Genomic DNA, 19878 nt, shown 5'->3' on the forward strand with positions numbered 1-19878 from the left:
CTACCATGGTTACCCAGGGCAATTTAAAAAAGATTTTTATTAAATAAGGATTTGAATTATATTTAAATAAATATTAAATAAATAATAAATAATATTAAAAGTGAATAATTTAATGAAAATATGTATGTGGAATAAATTATATTACTAATTATAAAATGCTTTTGATATTTTACAATTTTGCATTTTACAATGCATTTGACAATTTTCTGCATGGTAGAAGAATATAGGTAGACGCATCTAGACAGCTGCTGAGACAATGCACTGTCAAACCAAGTTTGGAATTGATAATGTTGAATGAAAAATTATTTAAATTTATAAAAATTGTTAAAAAACGCGAAGTATAATAACCTCCGAATGACTTCGTATAAGAAAAAATATAAAAATCTAATTATATTTGAAAAAAAAGCATTTAAAAATATTTGTCATATCAATGTTCTTAAGCATTGATGCATCTCCCTGTATTCTTCTACCATGATTTTCTGGCAATAGAAATGAAACTATAAGGTGTGTCTGGTTACCCTAAAATTTGTAACAATTGTTACAAATTGTTACTGAAAGTCGTTCTTTATTTCTTTTATTGCTCATATTTTTATTTTATTGCTAATTTCCTTTTATTTATAAAACTTGTAAAATTTATGGTGTTTCCTTTCTTCACCTTTTTTTTTAATGGGGGACAAATTGGTTTGTTTTGACAAATCAGCTGATTATTTGCAAACTTCTGCAGGAATACCGTATGTTTACTTTTCGTACTTTCCTCGCAAAAGAGAATAGAACTATCTTACTCCATCAGTAATATGCTACTGGACAATTCCTATATGAAACGTAACCAGACACACATTTTTTCACACTCAGGCGTCCGTCACTGGTGTCAAATATGATATTTTTAACCGCCCTTACTACATCGTTGTCATCCACAGTGTGGTGGAGGGTATAAAAAGGGTCTGTAAAAATATATGACCTTTTATACAAAAAATAAATAGCTATATTATAATATATTTCTATACAGTTTTTTTCCAGACCCATAAATTCTAGAGACGTCAAATCCACTGTCCATCTTTGGTGGCATTTGCATTGTCCAGTGTAACTGTTGTTGGGCGATATTACAATTGATATTATCTGCATCAAGTTCATTGAAGATCAAGTAATATGAAAAGAAGTTACACATAGACGAAATGAGATGATAGTATCAGTGGCAAAGGATGTATTTAATATAAAACGAGGTCTGGATAGCAAATTGGGGTTAAACGGGAGGTTAAGAGGCCTGCATTGAGTCTTTTTGGGCAACTGAAAGATAACGACTGAGGAGGAATCCTTTGGCATAACATAAAACAGAAAATTAGTCTCTTCGTGGCGAGTGATAAGGAGTCGTGGTAGACAACTGAAAAGGGTTTAATTATGGACGACTTTAAATGGGGCATTGAGAACAAATTTATGGACGGCTGCAAGAAGATTTGATTGAAGTTTAAGCGATTAAAAGATAACTAAAAGTACAAAACATACGTTAAATTCAGTCAATTATCAGGATTAATCCGGGTAAAGATTTTGTAGGTTAACAGGACATACGTTTTTGTGCATTTTTTTTCAGTTCCACTCTTCATCAGCAATGCAATAGAAATAAAATATTTATGTTTATAAAACTCAACCCTCTTCCGGTTTTTTTTTTGTTTATTTGCTACAAAGTATCTTTTTTATTTTTATTTATTTTATGCAAAAACTAATGCTAGTTTTTGTTATACAATTATTGTTTTTACATAGAATTGTTTTCGATATTAAATTAGACTACAATTTTGTTTCAACATACAGACATGTTTTTTTAAGATATATATAGCTTTTATATACGCTCGCTCGATGATTAATATAAGTTTTAAAATTAAGATTACAACAAATAGACTATACATTAAAACAATTTTATAAACCAATAGCCACAATACGCGTTTTTTTTTCCTAACATTTTCTTTTTACGTTAAAAAAAGGTTCGAGAAATAGATTTTGAAACCATTTCTTGGGCAAGTGAAAGAAACAAATTAAAAAGTGATGTACAACATAATAGGAATCTTAGAGGTAAGTCTTAAATGGTATATATGTGTATTTTGTTTCGTTTAGGCACCACCACCACCACCATGAGCATGGCCAGCCCTTAGATAGGCACTTCCGGAAGGAGCAGGACCACCTGCAGCATTTCCTGCCGCCGGAGGTTTGTCAGTTGTTGTATTGCCATCGGAAATTTCCGATGTTGTTGAGGGGGCATCTAGATTTTTCAATTGTTGTTGCCACATTTCGGCATAGAGGCCATCGTCACGCAACAGCAAATCCTCGTGGCGACCTCTTTCGGCAATTACACCATCTTTGAGTACCAAAATCTCATCGGCATGTATAATTGTGGATAGTCTATGGGCAATTATGACAGTTGTTCGATTGGAGCATACTTTGTGTAGGGCCGCTTGGATATTTCTTTCGGTATTTGTATCCAAAGCCGAGGTAGCCTCATCGAGTAGCACTAGGACCGGGGCCTTCAACAGGGTACGGGCAATGGCAACACGTTGCTTTTCACCACCACTCAAGCGTAGACCACGTTCACCCACCTTGGTCTCATAACGATCGGGGAAACCCAAAATACGATCATGAATATCAGCCATGCGTGCCGCCTCATACACCTCATCGGGTGAGGAGCCAATTTTGCCATACTCAATGTTATAGTAAATGGAATTGTTGAACAACACCGTATCTTGAGGCACCACACCAATGGCCTGGCGCAAACTTTGCTGGGTAACCAATTTAATATTTTGTCCATCGATGAGAATGGAACCCGATTGTACATCATAGAAACGGAAAAGCAGGCGTACAATTGTACTTTTACCCGCACCCGAGGGACCCACAATGGCAACGGTTTTACCAGGCGGTACACTAAAGCTGACATTGCGTAAGACAATTTTCTCTGGGCTATAACCAAAACTAACATTGGAGAATTCAATGGCACCACCTGCCGTCAGCAATGGGGAACTTCCGGGGGCATCTACCACTTCTTCCTCCTCCTTGAGCAGTTCAAACATATTTTCCATATCAACAAAATTCTTTTGAATTGCTCGATAATAGGTTCCGAACCAATTCAGGGGCATATACAAATCCATTAAGTACGTAAAGAAGAGTACAAAATCACCCACAGTTAGGGTTTGATGATGTACCACCAAATAGACACAGAGCATAGAGCCGCATAGCAGACCCAAGCATAGGATAATATTTTGTGATGTGTTGAGAATGTTCAGCGTCAGCAGGGAGAGGAATTCTTCTTTCTAAAAAGAGAAGGATATGAGTTTAGGATAATCTTTTTAATTTGTTTATTTTATTTGGGAAATACCTGATATTTCTCAATGGCTTGTCGATAGGCATTCACTTCATACTGTTCAGCTCCATAGTATTTAACTGTCTCAAAATTAAGCAAAGAATCTACACTACGAGCCCTCTGCTCATTGTCTGCTTGGTTCATACGTCTCTGGAATTGGGTACGCCATTCGGTAACCAAGATGGTGGCCACTGTAGGACGAAAAGAAATGTTGAAAGGTTCATTAAAAAGTAGGAAAATGATTTGAGACTATTGGGAACGTTGGAAGAGACTCAAACGAATATTTCTAAGACGAATGAAAAAGTTTTCGTAGACGCTTCAAAGGCAATTAAGGGGTATTTTAAGGACGATTTAAAAAGAGTTTGCAGAAGACTTCTTATATGTGATTAGATTAGATTAGGGGTTTGAAAAGAGGAAACTGGACGTCTCAAAGGAGAATATTTAGATGCCTAAATAAAAGCAATTCAGGGGACACTTTTAAAAACGTTCTAAAAGAGTTTTTTTAGAAGGATTCTTATTTGTGATTGAAAATGAGTAGAAGGAATTGTCCGATCTCTATCATCAAGTCTGAATGGAATCGGATGTTATTTTCGCGTTTTATGAGCTTCATGGTTACTCAAAATTTTTACAATTTGTGCGGGAGGTGCCAAAAGGACTGGGCTGATATATTCCATCTTCACGCCAGACCTTGGGTTAATAAAAATATTTTGATGAGTGTAATTTGAAGGGACCCGATAGCTGATTTGGGATTTTATGCTAGTTTTAATTATTCAAAATTTAACCCTTTGTGGGGGAGGTACTAGAAGGAGTGGATCTATATATCATATCTTCACACCACACCTGGAGTTAGTAGAAATAATGGGACGTGTGTAATATGAAGAGAACCGGACGCTTATTTCGCTTTTTATAAGCTTTATGCCTACTCAAAATGTTGACCCTTTGTGGGTGAGGTACAAGAAGGAATGGTCCGACATCTACCATCTTTATGGCAGATCTGGTGTTGATGGAAATATTAATATGAGCCAAGTCTGAATGGAATCGGATGTTAATTTCGCGTTTTATGAGCTTCATGAATATTCAAAATTTTGACCCTTTGTGGGGGTGGTACCAGAAGAAGTGAACCGATATATTCCATTTTCACACCAGAACTTGGGGTAATAAAAATATTGTGATGTGTGTAATTTGAACACAATCGGACTCTTATATCACATTTTATAAGAGGTAAAATTATTCCAAATGTTGATCCTTTGTGGGGGTGGCACTTGATGGGGTGGACCGATATTGTCCATTTTCGCACCTAACCTAGCACTTGTGCACATATCAGAATTTGCAAAGTTAGAGCAAAATCGGATTATCCTTTCATTTTCTGTGCAGTAAATTATTTTCTTTGAAAATATTGACATTTTGTGTGAGAGGTACCAGACGGAGTGGACCTATATTGCCCATCTCCGAAGATGATCTAAGTTTGACAATAATGTTACGATGTACCAAGTTTGGATCATAACGGATACTCCTTTCGAGAGCTATAGGCATTGTCAGAAAAACTAAATGCAGTATATAGATCCAGTTCCAAAAGAGACTTACTATATATGTTTTAGATAGATGACTGATAAGTTTTTGAGACCTCTCCAAAGGTGTCTTTATATAATTTGAAAATAATGTTTTTTGACGAATGGGACAAGGTTTTGTAGAAATATTTTATTAAATGGTTGTAAAGGAAATTTCACGGTCGTTGAAAATAGAGTCTTATAAAAGCCTAAAAATGAGTATTTGGATATGACTAAAAAGAGATTTTTACGAGATAAAATATGACATTTTAAAGGCATCTTTGTCGACCAAAAGATCTCTCATTTTTGGAGTATAAGTGTTAGGATTTGTAAAAAAAAACTACTAAATCTAGGGAACTTTATGGGAGTCTATTAAATGGTTGTAAGAGAATCTTTACAGGCGGCAGAAAGGGAGTCTTTTAAAGGGCGGAAAATGAATATGACTCCCTGGGGTTAAAATTAAGTTTTTCAATGTCACTAAAATAAGATTTTTATACAATTGAATATGGGACTTTGAAGGCATCTTCGTGGACGAAATTAACTCTCATTTAAAGGCTGTGAATTGGCGATAGGTTTTTTTTAGAAAGATAACACCTAAATCTTGGAAAATAATGGAAGTATTTTGAAGGGTTTTAAGAGAAACTTTGCACTAGGTGAAAGCGAGTTCTATAAACCCCTGAAACTAAGTATTTGAATACGACTTGGTGATTTCTTTATATTTGGCTGGAAAACCGCTCGTTACCGTGATACTGGTAGCGTAGCCCGACGTCAAGGAAGTGAACGGAAGAAAACACCAACGTAAGCAGAAATGGTATGAAAAGTAAAGAAGCGACTTGATCGAAACCCGCGTCGCAGTGGCTGAAAATTGGCTCGTGAGCTGAACATATCGCAATATCCTGTTCGGCAAATATTGAAAAATTAGCTCGGGGTAAAGCCATTGAAATTCCAAAAAGTGCAAGAACATACACCGCAACAGAAAGAAAATAGACTCAAAAGAGCTAAAGAGTTTCTTGGTTTGGCAGAAAGTGGTAAACTGCCAAATTAGGTTTTCTTCGATGAGAAGACATTTGTTGTCCTGCAGTTTGTAAACAAACAAAATGATCGTGTTTACTTGCCAAAAAGGTCAGCTGAAAATGTGCACCTTCGGTTGGCACCAGAACACAAGCGCCCGCCGCTCGTATTATCGCCGGTGGCATCAGAATAAATGCCGAATATTATCGCGAAAATATTCTGAAGGTTTTAAAGCCTTGGGCACGCAAACATTTTGGCCGCAGACCTTGGACATTCCAACAGGGCTCAGCACGCACAATGGCCAGCAAAATCTCCGCATACCAATTCGTTGGACTATTGTGTCTGGAGTATTTTGGAAAGCAAGGTTGGCACTAAAAAACACCAAAGTGTCGATCACCTAAAGCAAGCGCTTCGCCGGGAATGGGCCAAATTACCGCAGAGCAACATTCGGGACGGTTTCATTGGCCGTTTGAAGGCCATAATTCGTGCCAAAGGTGACCAATTCGAACAAATCTAAACTAATTCTAAAATTTGATGCTATTTTCGACATTTTTGCTTACATTCAATAAAATTTAAAAAAATGTAAAAGTTATGGCGTTTTACTTTTTTTTCCCTTTTTTTTATTTCATCCTGTATTTATGGAAGAATTAAAACCTTATTTAGGGTGGGTGAAGGTCATTAATATAATGATATTACGAAGCCTTTTAAAAAAGACAAGATAGAATGTTCTGCGAAGATTTATATCAAATTTTTAGGATGACCAAAAAGGAGTACTAAAGACCTATTAAGAGATTATATTATGACTAAGGAAAATGTATGAATTAAATATAAGAATATCTACTTACATATATACAAGAACATGGTGAGAAAAACAATCAGGCCAAACCACCAATTGAAGGCATATATAAAATACACCACGGCAACAATTAAATCAACAATTGTCGGGGTAATCGAAAAGATAATGTAGTTGAGTAAATTATTAATTGAGTCTGTGCCACGATCCATTACACGCAAAACTTCGCCAGTTTTACGTTGTAAATGCCAACGCAACGAGAGACGATGTAGATGATGGAAAAGATCCACTTCAATTTCACGAGTCGTATACTGCTGTACACGAATCCACAAGAATGAACGTAAATTGTTGAACAGGCCCATTGTGCCGGTGCCACCGCCCTGGAGAAATGACAATGCCACATAGATAAGAACGAAATCCCAACGGAAAACAATCGGTTCAATGGTCAAACTGTCAACTATAAAAATAAAAAATAAATCAATTAAATTTTGTTGTGCAATATTTAACAAATTTCTAGCTTACCCAATTTTTTGCGATAAATCGGCAAATATAATTTAATAACACGACCAGCGGACAACAAGGCAATACATATCAAAACAGTAATTTGCAAGACAATATCCTTTTTAGGCCATAAATAGGGAAAGAGTTTTCGTAACTTCTTAAAGGCATTTTTAAATGCAGAACCCCTATTGAGATTACCGGCTTCAGATTGTGTCGATTCTTCGTCTAAACGCTGATGGGCATTATAGGGAAATGTTATGCCCGGTGCCTTCAAACCCAATACAAAGATAAGCAAAGAACAAATATAGCGGGTCACAAACAAACCCATTTCAATTTTATCTTTGTTCCTAAAACAAGAATAAAAATTAAATATGAATTAAAATAAATACCGGGTGGAGCTTACGTTTTAAGATTAAACCACCAATCTTCATTGCGTAAATTAATAAAGGCCAGTGATTCATTGATAAAGGCCAAGGTCCAAAAGAGTAATAGGACCAGACCATGACCTCTGGTGGGTACCGAAGGCAACTGATAAAGTCTTTCCTTAACCACCAAACACATGGACAAGGGATAGGCCACACATATTAGACAAGTGGCGAGTATCTGTAATAAAACAAAAAATAATCCAATAAATTCCCTCAATAAATTATGTGAGATTTTTTCAAGTACTCACCATATAACCATAAACTGCACTTCCTTCATAGATGCGAGCATTCAATAAAAATCGCACCAATTGCAATCCCGGAAAGAAGGCCAACAAAAACAATTGCAAGCCATATAATCGTGATTTGGATATTAATGTGGGATCGGTGATACGCGTGGCATATTTACGATACATCAGCAGTTGTATCAGACCGAAAAGAATCATAAAACCACCGCACACCGACCAACCGACAGTGTCCATAAAACAATGGGATATGCCATGGTCGATCCACACCTGGGATAGGGTAACATTTGGCGGACAATACAGCATTTTTCAACGATAGAGTGGTGGGAATGTGCTGTCAGCAATTAACTAAAAAGTATAATATAAAAATTAAATTAGCAATGACTCACAAAAATTATCATTATGGATGGTTTGTTTTAGTAAGTTAAGTAAAGCAAAACAGCTTTAGCTTTTTTCCGGAGATTTTCAATAATAACTTTTTGTTAAAAAAAAAACGTTAAAATTCATTTAATTAATTGTGACATCACAACCAACAATCAATTTTTAAAACAGAAATGTTACAGAGAACACAGTTTCCATACGGAAATGTTCCAGAGAGAACATTTTCCTTCCAGAGATAATATTTTCTATACGAAAATGTTCCAGAGAGAACATTTTCTATACGAAAATGTCCCAAAGAGAACATTTTCTATACGAAAATGTCCCAATGAGAAAATTCTCTATACGAAAATGTCCCAGAGAGAACATTTTCTATACGAAAATGTCCCAAAGAGAACATTTTCTATACGAAAATGTTCCAGAGAGAACATTTTCTATACGAAAATGTCCCAAAGAGAACATTTTCTATACGAAAATGTCCCAAAGAGAACATTTTCTATACGAAAATGTCCCAAAGAGAACATTTTCTATACGAAAATGTTCCAAAGAGAACATTTTCTATACGAAAATGTTCCAAAGAGAACATTTTCTATACGAAAATGTTCCAAAGAGAACATTTTCTATACGAAAATGTTCCAAAGAGAACATTTTCTATACGAAAATGTTCCAAAGAGAACATTTTCTATACGAAAATGTTCCAGAGAGAACATTTTCTATACGAAAATGTTCCAGAGAGAACATTTTCTATACGAAAATGTTCCAGAGAGAACATTTTCTATACGAAAATGTTCCAAAGAGAACATTTTCTATACGAAAATGTTCCAGAGAGAACATTTTCTATACGAAAATGTTCCAGATAGAACATTTTCTATACGAAAATGTTCCAGATAGAACATTTTCTATACGAAAATGTTCCAGAGAGAACATTTTCTATACGAAAATGTTCCAGAGAGAACATTTTCTATACGATAGAAAATGTTCCAGAGAGAACATTTTCTATAAGAAAATGTTCCAGAGAGAACATTTTCTATACGAAAATGTTCCAGAGAGAACATTTTCTATAAGAAAATGTTCCAGAGAGAACATTTTCTATACGAAAATGTTCCAGAGAGAACATTTTCTATACGAAAATGTTCCAGAGAGAACATTTTCTATACGAAAATGTTCCAGAGAGAACATTTTCTATACGAAAATGTTCCAGAGAGAACATTTTCTATACGAAAATGTTCCAGAGAGAACATTTTCTATACGAAAATGTTCCAGAGAGAACATTTTCTATACGAAATGTCAGAGAGAACATTTTCTATACGAAAATGTTCCAGAGAGAACATTTTCTATACGAAAATGTTCCAGAGAGAACATTTTCTATACGAAAATGTTCCAGAGAGAAGATTTTCTATACGAAAATGTTCCAGAGAGAAGATTTTCTATACGAAAATGTTCCAGAGAGAAGATTTTCTATACGAAAATGTTCCAGAGAGAAGATTTTCTATACGAAAATGTTCCAGAGAGTACATTTTCTATACGAAAATGTTCCAGAGAGAACATTTTCTATACGAAAATGTTCCAGAGGGAACATTTTCTATACGAAAATGTTCCAGAGAGAAAATTTTCTATACGGAAATGTCCCAAAGAGATCATTTTCTATACTAAAATCTGCCAAAGAGAACATTTTCTATACGAAAATGTCCCAAAGAGAACATTTTTTATACGAAAATTTCTCAAAGAAAACATTTCCATGTCATCTCCTTAGTTGCCATTTATAAAGCCTTTTCAATAAAGGTCATTTTCTGTCTCCAAGAAAAACCCATTTTCAGTCATCTCTAGGTTACTTTAGTCTTTGGCCATTCTATAAGAACTTCTAAATATGCTTTTCCACATCGTCTATATGAGTTCCACATGCCATGAAGTTGTCCTTCCAGCCACCTATAAATAGATATTGCAGAGACCATTTTCTATACGAAAATGTCCCAAAGAAAACATTTCCATTTCATCTCCTGAGTTGCCAATTATAAATCCTTTTCAGTTGACCCTTTTTAAAGGCCATTTTCTTTTCATCATGTCATCTCTCATGTTTACTTTAGTTACTTTTACTTTGGCCCTTCTTTAATAACTTTTCCTAAATATACTTTTCCACAGCGTCTATATGAGTTTCACATAAAATGAAGTTGTCCTTCTACAAATAGACATTGCAGCCCTCCATATAGAGTGGCCGGCAAATTTGAAATTACTTTTTTTTTTTTGAAACTTTAATCAGAAAATGTCACTCGCACCAATATCAATCTAAAATTTAGATAAAAAAAAAATTAATGTTTTTTATATTAATAAAATGACAATTACTCACAACAACAAAAGTTAAACCCCCTGAAACTATGTTCAAGATAAGGAAATCAGACCTCCTCCAAAACCAGTGCGAGTACACACGTATTCAAAAAGGCAACACCAGCAAAAACATATACTGCCCCACAAAAATTGGCCACTATCATTGAAATTACTCCTTAAGCCCCATTCATACACAGAGTCTCTATCCAAAATAAATGACACAGCACAAAAACAACAACACAATAGGCTAGCACACCACCACTCAAAATGCAAGAAATTTAATACATTTAAATTTAATTAATTATGCAATTTTTACCCTTTACAACCGCTCTTCGTTGTCAAGAGTCGGTCGGACCTCTTTGACGACTAAAATCGATACTATTTGATTTGTTTCTCTTTATACTGGGAGTTTTTGTTAGGAATTTCACAATTGTTTTGCACTCATTTTAACACGAAACCAACCGCGCGCTTCAATTACAATAAAAAAAATTATTATTATTTTCGTCTGGTGTGTTTGACAACACCACGAACCAATGTTTTTTGTAAATGTTTTGAAGTAAAACAAAAAAAAACTAAAAAGTCATTGAAGCGCAAGTGTTGCCAGAGGCGAATGTTGTTTAGCAGTGATGTCAATGCGACGTGTTTGGTGGGAGAAAACAGATGCTAAAATGTTTACCATTAAGGGGAAAATGGCAATTAAAAATTATAAACGGATGTGATTTAAATTAAAATTATTAAAACATTTAAAAAACATTTTATGTGATTTTATAAATCACATTATTTTCTGTATCCAAAAACTATGCAGAATGAGAAGAACAGGAAATAATCGTTGCTCAGGTGCAATATGAAAATGAAACATAGATGACGTTCGTTATACTAGAAATATCATGGTACAATAAATAGGTATGCACAGTTATCAGCTGATTACAAATTTTTGTGAGTATGCCGACTTTTGTGTTTGTATTTATAGATTTTAAAAACGGTGCAAACTGAAGTTTTTATGTAAGTAATTGGAATTTATTAACAAAAAATATATATACAAAAATATCAGAAAAATACGTAGGTTATATACCATGGTGGACGAATACAGATAGGTGTACCCATGGCACAATTACAGAAGGTAGAACAAAGTTACCTCCTAAATATTCTTTTGATGCACTTATTTTGTTAAAACAAATACACATTTAGTGTGCAAGGTGTGAGATGCTGCTTGATGGCGGTACTAGTGTCTAAATTAACATTGGCCAAAGGTTTCTTCTACGCATTAACGTTGGAGGTACTGGAACAGAGCATATATTGTATTTAAAAATGTAATGTTATATCTTTCCACACAACAAACAAACAAAACTTCCGATTGAGTTATATTTACGGAACAAAAAATAGTGCTCGCTGCGACCGAACAAGTACACATGTACATTACTCACGTATTTCAGAATTGAAATGTTGTCCATGTATCACAAGAGGTGTGCAACTTCTACATATGGAAAATTTGACACTACATATGTAAAAACATGTCGTCTGATAGAGTCTTAAGTAAATTACATGGTAGAAGAGTAGTCGCATCAACGCTTGGAAACATTGATATGTCAAAAAATTTAAAATATTTTGACAAAATTTAGTAGATTTTTATATGTTTTCTTATAAGACACGATTTGGTTGTTATGATATGCATTTTTCAACAATTTTTACAAATTTCAATAATTTTTCATTAAAAATTTTCAATTACAAAATTGGTTTGACAGCTCCTTGTCCCAGCATCTGTTACAAGGTAATTTACAGAAAATGCAGAGATGGGAATGCTTATTTGAAATGACTTTAACTTTGTAAATTTTACTATGATAGATATACGTATTTGAAATGACTTTACCTATTTATACCCTCCACCATAGAAGGAGCATGAACTTTTATGTCGATTTAGCGATGTCCGTCCGTCTGTGGCTAGCTTCCTAACGAAATGAAGTAGGTGGATAAAATTTTACTCAAATGTGAATTATGTCTGCAGGACTTTTGGTATTGAAAATGGGTGATGTAGGTTCACGTTTTGGTATAGTCCCCATATAATGGTACCTCCTTATTTTCGGTATTTTTGTGATTTAAGCGACATTATTCACCGAAAATCTTTCAAATTTGGTGTTTGAAGTTCATAATGGGTACTACAGCCTATGACAGATAATTGTCTGTGCAGTTCCACGCCTTCGCATAGCCCACATATAATGGTACCTCCCGATATTCGATATTTTGATGATTTTAGCGACATTATTCACCGGAATTGTTTCAAATTTAGTATTTCAAGTTGTTCGGGATACGATAGTATTTTGTTGTTGAAAAATGGTCAGGCTTAATACCTTTATTGTTGTTTTTTATAACGGATTTTATTTTTTTTGAAAATTGCTAATATTGCTCCAAATGGTGGAGGGTATCCGAACTTTCAGCTTTTTTACTTATTAAGAACATGTTCCATGTAAATAAGCCTTTAGCAAAAAGGCCCACCTGTTTGATTGTGTGTAGCCCACTTAAATAGCAATACTCTTAACGTTGCCGGCCATACATCCAACCCTTGTTTAATGCATTTTCTCTTAAATAATAAAACAAAATGTAAATTTCTTTTATATCATTTTCTTTATTAATATTTATTTTTTTTTGTGCGATTTTTTTTTCTTTTTTATGTTTATTATTTGTTTACTAATACTCTTAACACCTCAAATTTTATAATAATAATAATAATAATTTTAAAAACTGTTTAACATTTAAGCTTACACATAACAAATATTTACAACATTAATATTATGAAATTAGAAAAAATTATATATAATTTACACAGCTATCACTTTTTCATTAAAAATTTCAAAAAAAAAAAAAAAATAATAAGAAAAGTTAAAAAAAAATTTAATTTATTTTTTTTATGTTGATAACAAGGAACATTTGTTGATAATCATCTAAAAGCCAAAATTTATTACTTTTTTTCTTGCATAAACTTATGCAATAAATTTATATATGGTTTATAAATATTATATTTAAGAGTTTGTCATAAATTATTATTTTTTTATTAAATTTATATTTTTTTGTAACAAAGATCGCTTTAGTATTCTATATTTTTTTTAAGTGGTAACAAGTTTCACTTTCAATCACAATTTGCATGATTTGTTTTTGTTTTCTTATAATATAATAACTATATTTTTTTCTTACATTTGTTTTTTTTTATTTATTATATATAGAAAAATAAATTATGACTATATTTAAGGAATTATAAATATATAATAGGGGAATTATTTTATTTGATTTGTTTGCTTTAGATATAGAGAGTGGGGGGGGGGGGGGGTAACTTAGGAATATGTAAACTACCATAATTTATGTGATTATAAAAATACAATTCTAATAATAGCAGAAACACAATGCTGGCTTTGAAGTGTCAAATTATAATATAGGGGAATACCAGAAATTCAGATAAAACTCTAAAGGGTGAAACAGATCAATGTGTTAAATCGGGACTTCGGTGTGTAAATACAACACTGTTGCCACTTTTGGTCTGATCGAATACAACAATGTTTTAAGCTACAAAGTGTTAACAGTGTTGTATTTTCCCTCCGAAGTCATGATTTAAACTTTAAGCTATTTTAAGGTGAGGGCACATAAGCAGCATCATGGCATCATATCAAGGCATATTAATGTTAAATTATAGGGGAAAAGACGGCAGAATTTGAGTGCGGCTCTGGCATCCCTTTATGATATGTCACAAAATATGCCATGTGAAAACTTCAAGCTGCTTATGTAACCACACCTTTAGTCTTAACAATTTTATTAAAATTTGACATTTCCCAAAAAAAGGAAAAAGCCAGTTGTTCATTGTGTTTTTTTCGTTAAATTTTGAGTTTTTAACAGACAGTAATGAAAAGAAGACTAAAAGCAATGACCTCTATGACATCACATTGACGTTTGACTGCAGCACTTGTGTTAAATGCAACTCTGAAATATACAGTGAGTGACGATGCATTTGACAAGGCATAATTTATCGGCGGGCTTTCTAGTTCTATTTATGAAACGAATTCAGACTAGTTAACCCTAGATTTATTTGTTATTTTATCAGCTGTCATTTGGTCTGTTCCAGAACTGCAAGAATGAAAAGTTTTTTTTTTACGATAACAGATTTTCCCTTTATAATATCGAAAAAGATTGTAAAAATAGTAGATTCATTGCAGGTACTCATGGTAGAAGAATACAGGTAGATGTATCAACGCTTGAGAACATTGAAATTGAAAAAATTTAATGAAAAATTATTCAAGTTTGTAAAAATGTTTGAAAATGCAAATCATAACATACTCCGATTAGTGCGTATAAGTAAACGTGTAAAAATAATTTATTATTTATTTAAGACGTTTTTTAAATTATGACAAATTAATGTTCGCAAACGTTGATGAATCTACCTTTATTCTTCTACCATGGTATATACATGAAATGAGAGTCCATTTCATGTAAAGTATATGCAATGATTTAGTAAATGTAATCGTACTTTGATTGACGGTTTAACCCCCCTGAATGTCGCATATGTAAACATGATTTAAGTCCTTCTTGATTATTTTCTCATTACCCATGCCAAATACGGGAACGCTTTTCACTCTGGTGCCACACACACAGTGATGCCCTTGCCAAATGTAGGTACGCTTTTCACTTTGGTGTCACATACACCACATTGCCCCACTTCATTACAGAGTTGCATTTTCGCACATCACAGTGTTGCCATATGCAGAAAAAACATAAATAAATTTACAACTAAATTTATTGCTATGAATTAATTTTAGCCAAGAGAGGTTGTGTTACGGCATTATTTGTCGACGACGGCGGTACTGTTGTTACCGATGGATGATGTTTCACCGTTAGACGATTGCCAATAGATGGCGTTCCCCCACCACCACCACCACCATCATCAGGTAAACTATTCATTTTCGTCAGCGAGTTATCGTCCATTTGGACCAGACTATTATTCGATGAGTTATTTGCCAAAAATTGCGTGGCATTTCGACAATTATTGGCCTTGACATAACTGGCGGGTGGGGTATTATTGTATGGACCTCTCGAGGAGTTCAGTGGAGGCGGGTGAAAATAGTGATTTGTCTGTTGATCCAGATTGGTCAACGATGGCGTACGATTGTTGTAGTTGTAGAGCAGGTCGCCATTTATGGCTGGCGGCTGGGGCATAACAATTGCAGTTTTACGCTCACGCGTTAAGGGAGTTTCAATGATTTCCCCTTCCTCCTGCTCCTCCTCATCATCTTCCTCAGCTTCCGCTTGGGGATTTATCATATTGGCCTCAGCCTCGGCCTCACCTTCATCATCCTCATAGACATGCGATGAGACGAGGTTTTGTGTCTCCTCCGAACTTTCATTGTTGATGCTGAATTTTATTCTCGTCGAGCTGCCCAAACTGGCCGTATCACTGTTGTTGTTGTTGATCAGACTTGAAATGGTGGGGGAATTTTTCATTCTCAACTTTGAGGCGGAATTGGGTGCCAGTACCCCGGACAAATTGGAATTCGATTGAGTCGATGAGAGTTGAGTATAACTGTGTTTCGGATGGTTGCTGTTGTAATGAGGCTGCTTCAGTGTGCCCGACAGCGGCAAACGGAAATTGGCCATTTCCCAGCAGCCCTCTTTGGCATCATCCTTCAGCGACCTACTGCTATAAATATCACTATGCGGTGGTGAGAGTTTCATGCTATTCAGGGCATTTACCTCCAGATAATTGTAGAAATCATCAGTCTTAAAATCATTGCCATTCAATTTGGGCGACGACGAGGATATCTTTCGTTTCACCCGCAAATTGGGGGAGTTTTGTCGGCTCACCGACCGACCAATGTCCAGTTGTTGATTGTAGGGCGGCGGCAGGAATGCTGAGGCTTCGGAGTTTTGTTTATGCAGGCCATAGCGTGGCACCTGCTTCAGCGATGAGCGTCGTGAGAGCATCAGCTTTTGTGGCGATATGGGTGTCTCCACTTTGGGCACCTCACCCTCAAGCCAATAGGTTAACATTTCACCCTTACCCTTCATCGGTACATAACCACGTTTGGTGGTAATGAAGGTGCCAAAGGCATCTAAAGCCAACTTCGTTTTCTCACTTATGTGAATCTTCAAAGCCTCGCCATTCGACTCCATGCGTGAAGCCGTATTCACGGTGTCACCAAACAAACAATAGCGTGGCATTTTCAAACCCACCACTCCGGCCACACAGGCCCCCGTGTGCAGACCTATCCTCAGCTTGAGCTTATCATTCGGCCGATGATGTATCTTAAAATTATGCACAGCCTCCAGCAGGGCCAATGCCAAACGGGCAATTTCCCTTGAATGTTGATTGCCATTGCGTATGGGCAAGCCGGACACCACCATATAAGCATCACCTATCGTCTCCACTTTGTAAACATCGAAATTTTCCACAATCGAATCGAAACAGGTGTAGAGATCATTTAGAAATTGTACCACTTGCATGGGTGTACTTTCCGCCGAGATGGCGGTAAAGCCTACAATGTCGGAGAAATAAATGGTTACTTGATCGAAGGTTTCAGCCACAACCGGTTCACCGGAAATCAGCTGTGCCGCCACACTTTGTGGCAACAGCTGATAGAGTAGCTTCTCACATTTCTTCTTCTCTTCAATATAGTCCTGAGTACGTTCTTCGACCAGCTCTTCCAAATTGTTGGCATACTGTTCCATACGTTTTAGCAGATTGTCGACAATGTGGCCGGTTTCATTGTCTCTGAAAGGAGAAGAAGAAAGAAAAAAGAAGGGGAAAATTAGTGGCATTCTCAAAAAAATAATAATAAATAAAAAAATAAATATATAAAAATAATAATAATAATAAATAAATAAATAAAATAAAAATAAATAAATAAATAAAAAATAATAGTTGAAGGGATTAAAGGTGAGAATATACAAACCGCTTTTCTAACTGGCTTAAGTTTTAAGCTTCTTCGGAGAGAAAAAAAAGCGTAGGGCCGAAATCGAACTAAGTCAACCTAAAACTCATGGTAGATTAATATAGTTAAACGCTTCGACACAGCTGTTGGGACAATGAACTGTCAAACCAATTTTGCAATTAAAAATATTGAATGAAAAATTATTCAAATTTGTAAAAATTGTTGAAAAACGCGAATTATAACAACCCCCGAATGACATCGTGTAAGAAAACATATAAAAATCTACCTAGGCTGCAAATACATAAAAAGCTTGAAGTCATGGCTAGGCATATTAATGCCAAATTATAATGAAAAACGACGGCAGGATTTTAGTGCGGCTCTGTAATTCCTTTGTGAAATGTCACAAAATAGGCCGTGCCATGACTTCAAGCTTCTTATGTACTTAAACCCTTTATATTTGAAAAAAACATTTAAAATGTTTTTACATATCAATTTTCCCAAGCGTTGATGCATCTTCCTGCATCTAACTTCTACCATGCTAAAACTCCTTCCTTCCTCTACGAAGAAGCCAGCCGATGACTTAAGCCAGCCAAATAAGCGTATTCCCACCTTAAAGCAATAAATTGATAATTCTATGAGGAAAAAATCCACATCATGGTACACTGAATAGGTACATCACATTTATAACAGCTGATCATGGCATTTGGTGTCAAAATAAAAAAATGACATTTCGTGTGATTATTGCGTCATTGTTTGTAATACATGACCTTTATATTTGCGATAAGATCAGCTGACAGCATGGAGCTAATCAGTTGACTGTCAAGTGTTTTATTGAAAGAACTGTCTTGGTATTTTAATTGAGAAGATTTTAAAGGCTTGAAACAATTATAATCAGGATTACCTGGAAATAATCGTGCCATGTTCAGTAGGAAGCATTTTAATGTTTTCTATTAGAAGCTCACGGTAAAATCATGAAGGTTAAGTCATTCCAAATAAGAATTCCCATCTTTGCATTTTCTGTAATTTACCTTGTCAAATTGCACTGCATAGAAAACAGGTTCCCATCTCTGATTTGTGTATGTACAATGGATTAATAAATATATTTTTTGTTATTGCAAAATTGTCAGGCTCAATCGCATTATTGTTGTTTTTTTTTTTTTTTATAAAAACAACGTTTGTTTATAAAAACAACGTTTGTTAATTAGTGGCAATGTTTTGACAATGAAATGTCAAGTCAATAATTTAAAAAAAAAAATTGTAAATCCATGGTACAATAAGGTGGTAGAACAGCTTCGTAAAACTACAGAAATACAGCCCTGAGGCTATGCCCGCTTCCTGTCAAATTGCATGCATGCAAATATGATCTAAATAGTTCGATCTTTGAATTACATGGCAAAACTGGGGAATAACAACATTGGCAGAAGTCGGGTACACTTACAAAAATTTGTAAAAAATTCTAATCAGCTGTTAGTTCTACCTTACCTTTTTATTGTACCATGTGTAAATCGATGATTGCATGACTTTACCTTCTTAATTCTACACCATAGAGAATTTTTTTAAGGCTTTAATGAGTAATCTCTCAAAACTTTGGATTTATGAATATACATGTTGTCAAAGATATAATTTGATAAAAAAAATTTAAACATATGATAACTCTATTATGGAAAGTGCTGAACAGCAGCCTCCACCATAGAAGGAGCATGAACTTTTATGTCGATTTAGCGATGTCCGTCCGTCTGTGGCTAGCTTCCTAACGAAATGAAGTAGGTGGATAAAATTTTACTCAAATGTGAATTATGTCTGCAGGACTTTTGGTATTGAAAATGGGTGATGTAGGTTCACGTTTTGGTATAGTCCCCATATAATGGTACCTCCTTATTTTCGGTATTTTTGTGATTTAAGCGACATTATTCACCGAAAATCTTTCAAATTTGGTGTTTGAAGTTCATAATGGGTACTACAGCCTATGACAGATAATTGTCTGTGCAGTTCCACGCCTTCGCATAGCCCACATATAATGGTACCTCCCGATATTCGATATTTTGATGATTTTAGCGACATTATTCACCGGAATTGTTTCAAATTTAGTATTTCAAGTTGTTCGGGATACGATAGTATTTTGTTGTTGAAAAATGGTCAGGCTTAATACCTTTATTGTTGTTTTTTATAACGGATTTTATTTTTTTTGAAAATTGCTAATATTGCTCCAAATGGTGGAGGGTATCCGAACTTTCAGCTTTTTTACTTATTAAGAACATGTTCCATGTAAATAAGCCTTTAGCAAAAAGGCCCACCTGTTTGATTGTGTGTAGCCCACTTAAATAGCAATACTCTTAACGTTGCCGGCCATACATCCAACCCTTGTTTAATGCATTTTCTCTTAAATAATAAAACAAAATGTAAATTTCTTTTAT

The 19878-nt window shown here is 34.8% G+C and overlaps 2 protein-coding genes across 2 annotated transcripts; both read right to left on the bottom strand.

Moving 5' to 3' along the window:
• Positions 1–1632: 1632 nt before the first annotated feature.
• LOC101899501 (ATP-binding cassette sub-family B member 6) lies at positions 1633–11128 on the bottom strand. Its single transcript, XM_005191002.4, has 7 exons — positions 10876–11128; positions 7866–8207; positions 7596–7795; positions 7214–7539; positions 6744–7148; positions 3356–3531; positions 1633–3290 (listed from the first exon to the last, which is right to left on the bottom strand). The coding sequence occupies exons 2-7, from the start codon at positions 8163–8165 to the stop codon at positions 2100–2102; spliced, it is 2598 nt and encodes an 865-aa protein (XP_005191059.1). The 5' UTR covers positions 8166–8207; positions 10876–11128; the 3' UTR covers positions 1633–2099.
• A 2358-nt stretch (positions 11129–13486) lies between these two features.
• LOC131802772 (guanylyl cyclase, membrane-like) lies at positions 13487–17321 on the bottom strand. The gene has a single exon (XM_059123358.1). The coding sequence runs from the start codon at positions 17259–17261 to the stop codon at positions 15339–15341; it is 1923 nt and encodes a 640-aa protein (XP_058979341.1). The 5' UTR covers positions 17262–17321; the 3' UTR covers positions 13487–15338.
• Between the last annotated feature and the right edge of the window lie 2557 nt (positions 17322–19878).

This window comes from Musca domestica, unplaced genomic scaffold (assembly GCF_030504385.1).
Source record: "Musca domestica strain aabys unplaced genomic scaffold, Musca_domestica.polishedcontigs.V.1.1 24, whole genome shotgun sequence".
Lineage (NCBI taxonomy): Eukaryota > Metazoa > Arthropoda > Insecta > Diptera > Muscidae > Musca > Musca domestica.

Bases quoted from the DNA above. Each gene is read 5' to 3' on its own strand.
- LOC101899501 (XM_005191002.4), bottom strand. From the start codon at position 8,165: ATGCTGTATTGTCCGCCAAATGTTACCCTATCCCAGGTGTGGATCGAC. The intron at 7,149-7,213 runs GTAAGCTAGAAA...TTATTTTTATAG, and splicing joins GATTTATCGCAAAAAATTGG to TTGACAGTTTGACCATTGAA. The intron at 3,532-6,743 runs GTAAGTAGATAT...TTCGTCCTACAG, and splicing joins CACCATGTTCTTGTATATAT to TGGCCACCATCTTGGTTACC.
- LOC131802772 (XM_059123358.1), bottom strand. From the start codon at position 17,261: ATGGAACAGTATGCCAACAATTTGGAAGAGCTGGTCGAAGAACGTACT.